This window comes from Artibeus jamaicensis, unplaced genomic scaffold (assembly GCF_021234435.1).
Source record: "Artibeus jamaicensis isolate MK-2021 breed Jamaican fruit bat unplaced genomic scaffold, CSHL_Jam_final scaffold_2172, whole genome shotgun sequence".
In the NCBI taxonomy this organism is placed as follows: domain Eukaryota; kingdom Metazoa; phylum Chordata; class Mammalia; order Chiroptera; family Phyllostomidae; genus Artibeus; species Artibeus jamaicensis.
Window position 1 is genome coordinate 2,902,660 of NW_026522031.1, and position 12,022 is coordinate 2,914,681.

Consider the following 12,022-nt stretch of genomic DNA (forward strand, 5'->3'; position numbering starts at 1 on the left):
GCAAGGAGACCCTGGCAGTTGTGAATAGGTGAGCGACAGCATCAGATTGAGGCTTTGGGAAATTAGGTCTGATCGTGGTGTGGTCAAACTAATAGTGTTGGCAGTACTTCTAGCAACCAGTCATCAAAAAGCTATTGTGTGTCAAGCATTTTACTGACATCATTTCATTTAGTAAAACCCTCTGCAGGTAATGAGTGCCTACCGAAACAGAGTGAGGAAACTGAGGCACGGGAGGGTTAGGTGAGTTACTGGGAGTCCCCTGGCACTCAGGAGCAAGAACAGGATGTCACCTAATTCCATCGCACCATGTGAGCTTTTTCAGTCAGAGGTTAGCAAAGAGCAGGAGGGAGGTCCCTGGTAGAAGCAAGGAAGGATGTGCCCCTGAGCTCTCTGTGTGTCCTTCCAGGTGGGTGCTGACATATGTGGCTTTGCGCTGGACACCTCTGAGGAGCTCTGTAGGCGGTGGATGCAGCTGGGGGCTTTCTACCCATTTTCCAGGAATCATAACAGCCAAGGCTACAAGGCAAGTCTCCCAGGAGGCAGAATCAAAATAAACTTGGCCTATGCTAGGACTGGACCTATGGGCCTCTGGGGGGTGTGTTGAGCCATCCTCCTCCCTGGTGCTTCCCTTAGGCTAAATTGCACCACTGTCAGCAAGCAGCCAGGACCTCAGCTGTACCATGAATGGCCCTGTGACACAGCCACTGCTATTTCTACTGCTGCGGTCAAGGAAGGGGCCAGTCTGTGCACTTGATCTGCATTGCATTTTGCAATGAGAATCAAATGATGAAATGCTTCAAAATGATTTAGAGGGCAGTCCCCCGAGAGGGCGGTCCTAAAGAGTGTGTGAAGGGGCCTGAGCTGCAAGGCGCAGGACAGCCACTTCCTTGGTGGAACGATCTCCTTGTGTCCAACTGTACCGATCAGAGGACACATTTGTAGGCCAGGCCCCAGGTCTTCCCAGACACAAACTCGTGGTTGTGATAAATGGAGCCTGGATTTCTCTACCCACTTCTGCTGCTCACAACCGGATCTCAACTGCAACTTCTTTCCTTCCAGGCCCAGGATCCTGCCTCCTTTGGAGCTGACTCCCTGCTGTTGAACTCCTCCAGGCACTACCTCACCATCCGCTACACTCTGCTGCCCTCTCTCTACACCCTCTTCTATCGGGCTCACAGCCGGGGGGACACTGTGGCCAGGCCCCTTCTGCATGAGTGAGTACACCTCTCCCAAAGGACTTTGGTTAGTGCAAGGGGGTGGCATTGACTATATCATCAAATAGAAGAGTGACAATTAAAGCAAAATATATCTGGAAACCCAGTCGGTACTTGCAAAGCTGTTGTTGCCTGCATGTGATTCTAGGGGTATTTTAAGTATTATAGCCTGTCCTCTTTCAGGAAGGAAACCAGACTAAACCTCATGGATCTGAGCTCTATACTTGGTTCTATTAACAACTAACTCTTCATCTGACACAAGGCATTTTAGTTCTTTTATCCTTAGTTTCTTTAACTTTCATCTAAAGGATTTGGTGGCTTGAACTGGGGGGTCTCTTTTGCAAGGTGCTATGGACTTCAGAGGCTTTCCTTGTCAGAATACGGTCAATGTCCTTACGTGTCTGGCATTTGAAACCCCTGAGCACATGCCTGCTCTGTTACATAGTCACTGGGGGTTTTGCCACGTCCTGGAATTCTCCATTAAAAGGCAGGCAACCCAAGAGAGTCAAATTATTAATGATCAGCTGTTTTTCGTGATTAGGTCCAGTTCCTTCCTGATAGCTAAGGGTTTAAGATGTATTAGCTACTTTACTTATTGTTTCTGAAAAGGGAGATGTGGCAGATAGAGGTCAGCCTTGGTCCCGTCTAGCATAGATACTGGGGAAGACGTGGAGGGCACGTGGGCTGAGGAAGGCAGATCTCTCCGCAGGAGTGGGGAGGTGGCAGTTGAGTGGGTGTCATAGAATGGCTTGGGGGCTTTGTCCCAGAGCTTCCAGGAAGCACCAGCCCAAACCTCAGAGGAAACCTCTCTGATCTCCAGGTTCTACCAGGACAGCAACACTTGGGATGTGCACACACAGTTTCTGTGGGGCCCCGGCCTCCTCATCACTCCAGTTCTGGACGAGGCAAGTGTCCCCAAAGAGACACACTGGTGGTCTCTACTCTGTCCCCGCTACTCTCTTCTTGAGCCATTTCTCTTTATTCCAAACCCATTTCCAACCTCTGTGACCGAGTTGGCCATGAAGATAATGTGCGGGGGTTGGGGAAGGTGGATATCTGATACTTAGCACATTTTTTTTCTCTTGAAATCCTTTTCCTGGACCAAGTTTCCAACCAGTATAGAGGCCACATTGGTGACTCTGGGTTTGAGAGTGGTCCCACGAGTTGTCAGGTTCTCAGAGCAGACTATTACTTGCTCCATGATGCAGAGACAGAATAGAGCAGTGACGCAGCATCACCCCACGATCAGGCTGATCGGGGTGTGACTGTGACCCGAGCCACTTACACCAACATGATTGGGCACAAGTTGTCATGCTAGTTCCTCAGCCAGAAGGTGAGATTACAACGGTCCCTATCACTGGGGACTGTTGTGATGTATGAAAGAGATAATCAAGATAAAGCTGGAATTTTCACCACGACATGTTTTGTTATTATGATTATTCCAAATGCGGTTCCATTTAGGATTTTTTTTTGGTTGCTGAGATATCACCTCTATTATTCCTGTTACAAGAAAGGCATGATTTGATAACAGGGCCAAGAAAGGCCATTTGTGCACTCTCAGCATATATATGGTGAAGAACACTAGGGCATTTACTTTGTTCCTTTCAGTGGCTGGGCAATGAAGATCACTATTTTGTTTTAATTCAGGGAGCAGAGAAAGTGGTGGCCTATATGCCTGATGCCGTCTGGTATGATTATGAGACTGTAAGTAGCACCGACTCTTCTTCGAGACTCTTTAAGACTGGCCATGTAGACAAGAGAGAAGCATCTATTCACGAACTGAGTGTTTCTGTAGTGTCCTCTGTAACTTCAGCCAAGTCGATGAAGGAAGCCTAAGTCACTTAACATCAATCATGGTGAAATTTGACAAACATACTTCCATGTACTTTATTTGAGTCAACAAGATAAAGACTCAAGTAGAATGTCTCATGGCAAATACTGGAGAGGCCAAAGGACAGTTGGAGCTTGGTTATGAGTTGGAACTATCAGTTCATATATGTCCCATAGCCTCAGCGTGGCGTACATGTTCCTCCAAACCCAACTGAAGACAAAACCCGCTGCTCTTGATTTTTTCCCTTATCTTGTTTGATTGTGTAACTTGACTGTCATTCAGCTGAGTGGTAAAACAGAGCCATTGGTAACTCGGCACGGGGGTGGACGAGAGCTGGAGGTGAATGTCCTGTCATGCCAACATGTTTGATTTGTCTTCATGCATCAGGGAGGCCGAGTGAAATGGAGGAAGCAGAAAGTGGAAATGGAACTTCCTGGAGACAAAATTGGACTTCACCTTAGAGGAGGCTACATCTTCCCCACCCAACAGCCAGCCACAACCACTGTGGCCAGGTACAGCATAGCTGGACATTTCCTTGAGGCAGGAGCTAACGGAGCTGGTCATTTCTGCTCCCATCTGCTCTGCACATAGAAAATGCTGGTGCATCGTGTGGAGGGTGGGAAGAAGATGCACTGGAGGGGGGTGTGTGTGTGTGATTGGTACTTAACCTCTGCCTCTTGTGAGGAAGCTGTGATTTAGAGCTGCATTCAGATGGATTTTGAAATACCTTTAACCCTGCTCTGCCTGAACCCCCCTGAATTTTTCCTCAAAACACACTAATTCTAAGGGTGGTCCAATCTCTGGTTTTTCCAGGACCAATTTAGCTTGAGTACTGAACTGAACATCTCACGACTTGGGAAATCTCTCAGTTCCAGACAAATGGGGTCTATTGATCACCTTACCTGCCCCAGCCAGACTTAGTCACTGTCATTTTTAGGGACCATGGAAGACAGGGTACACTTTCCATTTCCCTATCATCTCAATTTCCCATTTCTTTCTTACCTGAGCCATTTATTTTTTTGTGATGAAAAAATGGGGCTAAAAACTACTCTTATGTACTTCAGATCCCCCTCATCACTGATACTTCTTTTATGATTCTTTGATTCTAAAATTATAGACTCCATCTGTATCGATGAGGCACACATTTATATCTGAGCCTCTATAAATATTAGCTTATTTGTTTTTAACACAGTGAAAGTTCTCTGGAGGTTAGAAACCTGTCTTTTCTTTGGAACTTCCCTTATTACCTTAATTTTTCAAATTTAGACCTTTTATGATACTGATGGAAAATACTTTTATATCCAATACCAACTGGGGTTTTTTTGTTTCTAAGTGTTCAGCTTCATGCTGTTTTGCATACTGATACCAAAATTATCTTTCCAAAATGAAGATCTCAGCATGTTGGTCCCCTGCTTAGAGCAAACTGTTTCATTAGTGGGACATTCAAGGCCAATCATGATCTGGTTCCAAGTTATTTAATAATTGTGTCTCTGAACACACCTGTAGACCACCAAGCCAAAAATCTCGCTATTCCCCCAACATTCTCTTCTCTTTCATTGCATTTGGGCTGCAGCAGACATTGCCTTTTCCAACATTCTTTGCCTGGTATTTTTTTAAAATATTAAATTTATGGGGGTGACATTGGTTAATACAATTATATAGGTTTCAAGTGTACAATTTTATGACACATCATCTGTCCCTTGTATGGTGTGCTCACCTCCCAGTCAAATCTCCTTTCATCACCATGTGTTGGACCCTCTTTACCATTCACGGCCCCTCCCATTGCCCATCCCCTTGAGTACCCAGCACTCTGCTCTCTGTGTCTATGAGGTTGGTTTGTTTCTCTTATTTGCTCATTTGTTGTTTTCAGTTTTATATCTCAGATATGCGTGAAATTACATGGTTCTTGACTTTGTCAGACTGATTTGACTTAGCATGCTGTCCTCAAGGTCCAACATTCTTTGTCTGGTGCATTCTTAATAATCCTTCCAATGAAGCTCAAGTTTCATCTGCTGCAAATCCGAGGGAGTTCCCCTACTCTGACTTCCTGGTCATATCCTGTACTTTTTTGCTGTTTAGCTGATTTTTTTCTTTTCTCCTGAATATTGTTAAATATGTCAATCATAGTTATTTTATACTTTGTACCTGACAATTCTATTACTTAAAGTCCTTGGTGGAATCTAAATAAATAGTCATTTGTTTTCTCCAACTTTCATGCAGGCTTATCCTTTTGTGTGTTTAGCACTTTTTGTGTTTTAGATGTGGTGATCTCAAGGATCCGAATGTAGGTCCCGTTCTTCCAGAGATAATCTGCCCTCTCTTGATTGCGAGCCAGGACTGCAGTCAAGTTGGGGTCACATTAGCTCCCTCTAGGGATCACATGTTGTACTTTATCTGGGACCAAGTAGTGTTTGAGTGGGTGGGTCCCCCAGGCCATCTAGTCCACCATGGTTCTAGAAGTGGACCATGGTAGACTTCCACACTATTTTATCTTTTCTGTCACTCTGCTTTTTTGCTTTGATTGTTTGGTGAATATGTTTAATCTCTCTTACAATATTTAAGGCCATCCATAGATTGTGATCTGTTCGCCTTTGGATCTTTTAGACTCCCTAGCATGTTAAAAAATAAAACAACCACTCAACACATGCATAGATGTTAGATGAGAGCAGGTGATTTTCTGGTAGCGGAACCAACGTGCATAGCAGGGCATCGTGGAAGGCTGAACTGTGGCAGAGACCAGCCCAGGTCATGGGGTCAGTGATGCTGCAGCAGGGGCAGGAAGCTGGGGGGAGACCAGAGGGGCACCAACGCAGGAAAGATTCCATCTGACATTGCTCTTTTTCCCCCTCTTTCTCTATGTCCCTCTATTGTTTTACTGGCTTTTTGAGTAGTGTTTGTGCATCCTATTCATAATTATAAAGCAGAGAATTAGAATATTTTATTTTTCTCTCAAAACAAACTAGTAATGAATAACAAAATTAGGAAAAGTACTATTAGACCTTATTGTATTTTATTGCTTTCTGAGTCAAAATGATTCTTTGGCAGGGAAAAATTGCCCCAACCACAGTTTATACTTCCTTATATATCATCTCTAAAATGGTTAGTTTGAACCTTATTATTTTCTAGCATTTCTCTGTCTTCTCATAGCCTGTGTTCTAAATTAGAGCTGGCAGCTGGTATTGCAGTGACTGCAGTGATTCTGGTGCTTAAATTCTTGCTTCCTATGTAGATGTTTATTGCCAATGTTTGGGGGTGTTTTTACCTCCTGTGACATTACTGATTCTAAACAAAGATGCACCTGTTGATTTCGCCCTTGTGCCTGAAGAAAAGCAGAGCCATCTGCTGCTGGCTCCTTTCCCATTAGAAATCTGAGAGAATCACTCTGAGCTCACTTGCCCCAATTCTTCATGTGTTAAGTCTTTGTCTCTCACATGAATCCTTTCTTCCACAGTCGACAGAATCCTCTTGGTCTCATCATTGCTCTGGATGACAACAAAGAAGCCAAAGGCGAACTGTTCTGGGATGATGGGGAAACAAAAGGTGAGCACTGTGCTGACCATGTCACCTTTTCTGAAGCCGCATCTTTGAATTTTTCCTGCCAGTCTTTGGGCTGCGGGAGAATGTTCCCAAGCACAGTGAGCGGATTTGTCACTGGAGAGCAGGTTTTGTTTTTAGTAGCGCTGTTCATGGCTAGTAGTAGATGGTGTTCTGATGGAAGAAAAATATATTTCTATCTCTTAGAATTTTCCCATTGGCCAGCAGTTCATAGGATCTCACTTCATTGTCACCAGGCACCTGAGAGAAATGTTTTCCTTTTTTTCTTTTTTAAACTTAAAAAAATCATTCAGTTGTCCTCATTTCCCCCCATAACTCTCCCCTGCCCTACCCTCACCTCCCACAATGAAAGAGACATTTTCAAGAGTGTCCCTGCCATTCTGTGTAGACATCTTCCCCCGCACACCACTGAACCAATGTCAGTGATATGAAGAACATGTCCAATGAGGCAGCGAGAATGTAGCTAAGCTTCCATCTCTTGCGTCTTAGCCCATTTTTTCTCCCTTCAATATACTAACAACTCTTGTGGCTTGAGCTTAGGAAATGGACTCACTTGAGGTACATGCCTCAGAAGTGCTTGGAAAGGACCTTCTCAAGATTAAAGGAGAAAGGAAAAGGGGAAGCAGTGGCGTGGCCTGGGAGGCTCTGTCTGTAATGCTGTCATTCTCAACATGCAGCCTCAGTGACGGCCAGGGTGAAATCTGCCCTTCGGTGCCGGGCAGACCGGGGTCTGACTTATCTTTGTCTCACTTGCAGATACGGTGGCCAATAAGGTTTACCTCTTATGTGAGTTTTCCGTCACCCAAGTGAGTAGAACGTTTTTGTGAGTCTTAGGTGTGGGTTTTTGTCTGACTGTGAGGCTCATATGTGTTTGTGTATGTGTGTTATTATACTTGTAGCTTCATATGCATTTATGGTATAGATGAGCACGTTCTTCCAATAACTGAATCAGCCACATTAGAACCAGGGAGGCTATGACATGGATGAAGAAAGCAGTCAGTTTTTCACATGCTGTTTTTAAAAATCTCTCTCTCTTTCTCAATCTGTCTCTTTCTCTCTCTCTCTTTCTGCCTGGGGAGTAACAAAACCAGTTTCTACTGATTGAACACACATTAGTAGAGACAGCCAAGAAGCATTCAAAGCAGTTTTGGGTATGTGGTTAGGATGGAATATTTGAATGACTTGAGAATCTGCGTTCTAGTTAAACCTCCGTGCTCAATTGTTTTGCAGAACCGCTTGGATGTGAAGATTTTGCAGTCAACCTACAAAGACCCCAATAATTTGGCATTTAAAGAGATTAAAATCCTCGGGACCCAGGAACCTAACAACATTAGGGTGAAGCAGAATGATGTCCCAAGTCAGGTTTCTCCTAACGTCACTTACGATTCTAACCTCCAGGTAAAAATCCACCTGGTTGAGAGAGTTTATCAGGAATTTTTCATAGCTCACGGTGTCCCTTCTTACCAGGATTATGTGGGTGCTGAAGGACCAGAGCATATCCAGGCCCAGGGTGGGAACTCAGAGGGTTACGAGAGGGGAAAAAGTGAGGAGTGGGCCAGAACAGGAGTGAATGAGGGAGCTGCTGCAAAACCGGGGTAAAGTAAAATAGTCTTTTTATCCTCATCTCCCCATTGGTCCCTCAGTCTTCTATTCTCTCTGACTGAGACAGAGGAAGAGAGAAGTTAGGAGTGAGGGGATGGGATGAGAGGAAATGTAGACCTGAAAGCTGCTGGCTGATGTGAGAACAGCAAAGATGGGACATGGGATTCCCATTAATGGAAATTTTGAAGTGAGGTAGGTTTTTTGTTTTTGTTTTTGTTTTTACTGTGTTGAGATATGTAGAGTCTCACTCCAACCCATACATCTTTAGGAGATATTTTAAGTCAAAGAATTTGAGCAGCCTAGCTAATTAATGGCTACTTATTCGGTTAGATGATAATAAGAAAATAATTTTCATCAGTTGTGACAGGACCTGATGCCCGTGGACGGGTTGTCATGCATTCTTCTGACGTGTTAGCATTACCAGGGATCCTGTCCTCAGGTGTGCCTCCCCACAGGTGTGGTCAGGGACAGGCAGCTGTGGGGGCAGTGTGGTATCCTAGGAACCTTCCAAAGTTGGAGAAAATAAGAAAATAAGAAAATAAGATACCATTACTTTGTAATGGTATCTCAAAGACATTTGACACTCATCCTGACAACATCCACTGAGGGTGCATACATTATAAAGTTAGAAGTGAATTATTATGGTTTTGTGTTATGAATATAGCAAAGTGCAAGCCATTTGATAGGTGCAGATATGAAAACAAACTCAGTAAGTGTTTGTTAAATACATTGATTAATATAACACCAAAGGAACACTTTAACTGTTTCAATTTGGGGGGTGGGGAGACATGATTTATACATGTGAAACTATTGAGAAGGGGACAGGCAACCCAAATTAACATACAGGAAGTGTTAATTTCCACTATGCTAATTTGAGGTTCAAAGCTTAATGGAGTAGTTGAGCGAAGCCCTTGGAGAATGCAGGGCTGGAGTGGACTTTGAAACACATGCATCAGGTAGAGGGTCATTTGGCTGCAAATGACAGGAAACTCAGCCAAATGGCCTTTTAAACAAATTGGGATTTTTTTTCACTTATGCAATAAGAGGTTGGAAAGAGGTCAGTTGCTGGCATCTATTTAGTAGCTTGAGGTTGTTGGGGCTGATGTTTTTTTTCTTTTGTGTTTGGGAGTGTCTCCTGCTTAATTCCAGTCACTAGGGCCTTGTTATTAGTATGGGGGTGGGGGCGAGGTTGGGGGGAGAGGACGCAGGAAGGAAGCAAGCCAGCCCTTAAATCAAGAAAGAAACACTTGAGTAAAAGACAGAAAACTGTACTTGAACAACAATTAAATACTAACAAAGTCAAGAAAAAAAAGAAAGAAACACTTGAGAAATTTCCAGGGGACTTGCATGTACCTGTTAATGGCCACAGCTGTGTTGCATGAATTAAAAATGTAATTCTGAAGTGGGAACTTTAGTATTCTCAAGTGAAATAGTGAGTAAGAAGGGAGCTGTCATGTAGGGTAGGCAACTAGCAGGGTATTCCACAGATGGGCACCATTTTCCTAGAGAAGGCATTTGCTGGCATAGAGCCTTCAAGGCTGAGAAATGAGAAAGAGCCACTCTAAGTGCAGCCTTATTTTAGTAAGAGATGAGCCTACATGAATCTGTGAATATTGCAAAGCTAGAATAGGTAGGATTCACCTTTGGCAGCAGATCAATTTGGATACAAGCTCATGGTCAAACTTTGGAAGGTCTGCATTGAAATGAGAAGGATATGACCTGGTTTTCAAAGGGTCTCATATTGCTCCTCAAATCAAGGCTGGGCCGTTGGGAGAGTGTTTTTATGGAGCAGGGTGGGGTTGGTAGTGCAGGGAAGTGTAAGATGGACTTAGGCTGGGAAGAGGCTGGAAGAAGGTAATAATTCTTAGAATGCAATTTTATAACTCTAGACAAATGTGAATTTTTTAAAGGAAATTGCTAATTAAATAAGAGAAAAACATAAACATAAATAAAGTATTAAATATTTGAATCAGTGAGTGGAATATAAAGAAGTTTTGAGTTTTAAGTCATTGAACTTGGAGAAATGAAGAGGCTGGGATGTCAGAAATAGAAGGAAATGAAATAATTTTACCAACTCACCAATTTTTCAATTGATGGAGCTGGGACTCAAAGAATTGAAATAATTTGTCTAAGTTTCCACAGCAGAATGGAGATGGGCACCCAGACCACAGTGGTTTTATTGCTTTGTTCTTGCCATCCATACAGACAGTGGGGAATGCTGGTTTGGGGAGTGGAGGGCAGGGAGATAAACTCAACCTGGGATGACATCTGTGCTTGTGTGAGTTGTGCTGCAGGAGAGGCCAGCAGAGAGCCTTCCTGACAACAGGAGGAAGAGGAGGAGTTGGGAAAGAAAAAGATGATAGAACATTTTATTTGACCAAATTCTTTTTTTTTAAATGTTATATACAAGATTCACATAGAGCTGTGACATTTGCCCTCTGACATTTGTTGCCGTGAGCAGGTCCCCACCCCAGCTTCCATATATGTTACTTGGATTGTTGAGTTTGTCCTGATTTATATTCCTTTCCTAAAAGAAGTTTCAGGTCTCTCAAGGCCTCTGTCCTGAGGGACCATTTCCTTGTCACCTCCTTATTCCTATAGGTTGCCCTTATCACGGGACTGGATCTTGTCCTGGGAGAAGCATACACTGTGGAATGGGACCTGAAGATCCAAGACACAGAAAAAATAGACTGTTACCCTGATGAGAATGGTGCTTCCCAAGACAACTGTACTGCCCGTGGCTGTGCCTGGGAGGTAACCGTGCTGATGCTGTTATCCTGTGTTCGAAGGCTCTACCCTTACCCTGCAGTTGCATGAGCATAGAACCAGGACCTGTGTTATTACTTAGAATCCACAGGAAGAAAGATCTTCCAAAGGCACCTGAGTTTTTACCTGTATATGAAGGACAGCTAAGGACAGGAGTGAGATTTTGTTGTTGTTATTGTTAATTTACAAATATTTTGCCCAGAGACCAAGAATTTAAACTTGTATCTCAACCAGTCAGGTTATAGAGAGGTGAGTGATGGTCTGGCTTTGCCTCCCTGTAAATTGCCTTTTCCGGACCCTTTATATGTGATAATCCTGGGACCGAATGCTGAGCTGACTTTGACTTTCTTTCTCAGGCATCCACTTCTCTTGGAGTCCCTTTTTGCTATTTCACCAATGAGCTCTACTCTGTCAGTGACATTCAGTATGATGCACACGGGGCCACAGCTGCCATCTCCTTAAAGTCTTCTCTTTATGCCAATGCTTTGCCATCAACCCCCGTGGACTCCCTCCGGCTGAGTGTGACCTACCACAAGAATGACATGCTGCAGTTTAAGGTATGCATGTACCATCTGTGTGTCCAGTATGGCAAGGCACTCTTCAGTGCCATCACCTTTTGCTAGTCAAGGGTCCATAGCCCTAAAATAAGGGTGCTCTCCTAAGTTGGTCATGCTACAATGTACTAGATCATCATCCTAATAGCAGTGAGAACCTAGTGATTGAATTGGGAGACCTGCTGCCGCTGGCACACTGATGTGTCTGCTGTAAGGAAAATTGGGATAAGAGTAAAGAAGAGAGACAAATTAGGAGACTACCAGTTAGGGAGTCCAGATGAGGGCTTGAGCTCAGTCAAGGTACAGCAAGGAAATGGGGAACAGTGGATGTCTTCAAGAGACAGAGAAGATACTACCACAGGATCTGGTGATGATGGCAAGTAGGTGACGATGGCAAGAAGGAAGCATTGGGGATGATTGCCATGTTTCTAGCCTTCACCTCTGTGTGGATGATGGGGATTAACTGGAGTGGGAACCCTGGAAAGGTTTGAGGTTGGGTG

General features: G+C 43.9%; 1 protein-coding gene across 1 annotated transcript in view; it reads left to right on the plus strand.

Annotated features, from left to right (window-relative positions):
- Positions 1-12,022, plus strand: part of MGAM (maltase-glucoamylase) — a 161,387-nt gene that overhangs the window by 34,334 nt on the left and 115,031 nt on the right. Inside the window, exons 18-27 of the mRNA XM_037138991.2 lie at positions 407-523; positions 1,060-1,214; positions 2,035-2,119; positions 2,862-2,918; positions 3,433-3,557; positions 6,497-6,585; positions 7,357-7,406; positions 7,831-7,998; positions 10,804-10,956; positions 11,325-11,525. Of these exons, the coding sequence (XP_036994886.2) occupies positions 407-523; positions 1,060-1,214; positions 2,035-2,119; positions 2,862-2,918; positions 3,433-3,557; positions 6,497-6,585; positions 7,357-7,406; positions 7,831-7,998; positions 10,804-10,956; positions 11,325-11,525 (1,200 nt within the window). The remainder of the gene's footprint in view (positions 1-406; positions 524-1,059; positions 1,215-2,034; positions 2,120-2,861; positions 2,919-3,432; positions 3,558-6,496; positions 6,586-7,356; positions 7,407-7,830; positions 7,999-10,803; positions 10,957-11,324; positions 11,526-12,022) is intronic.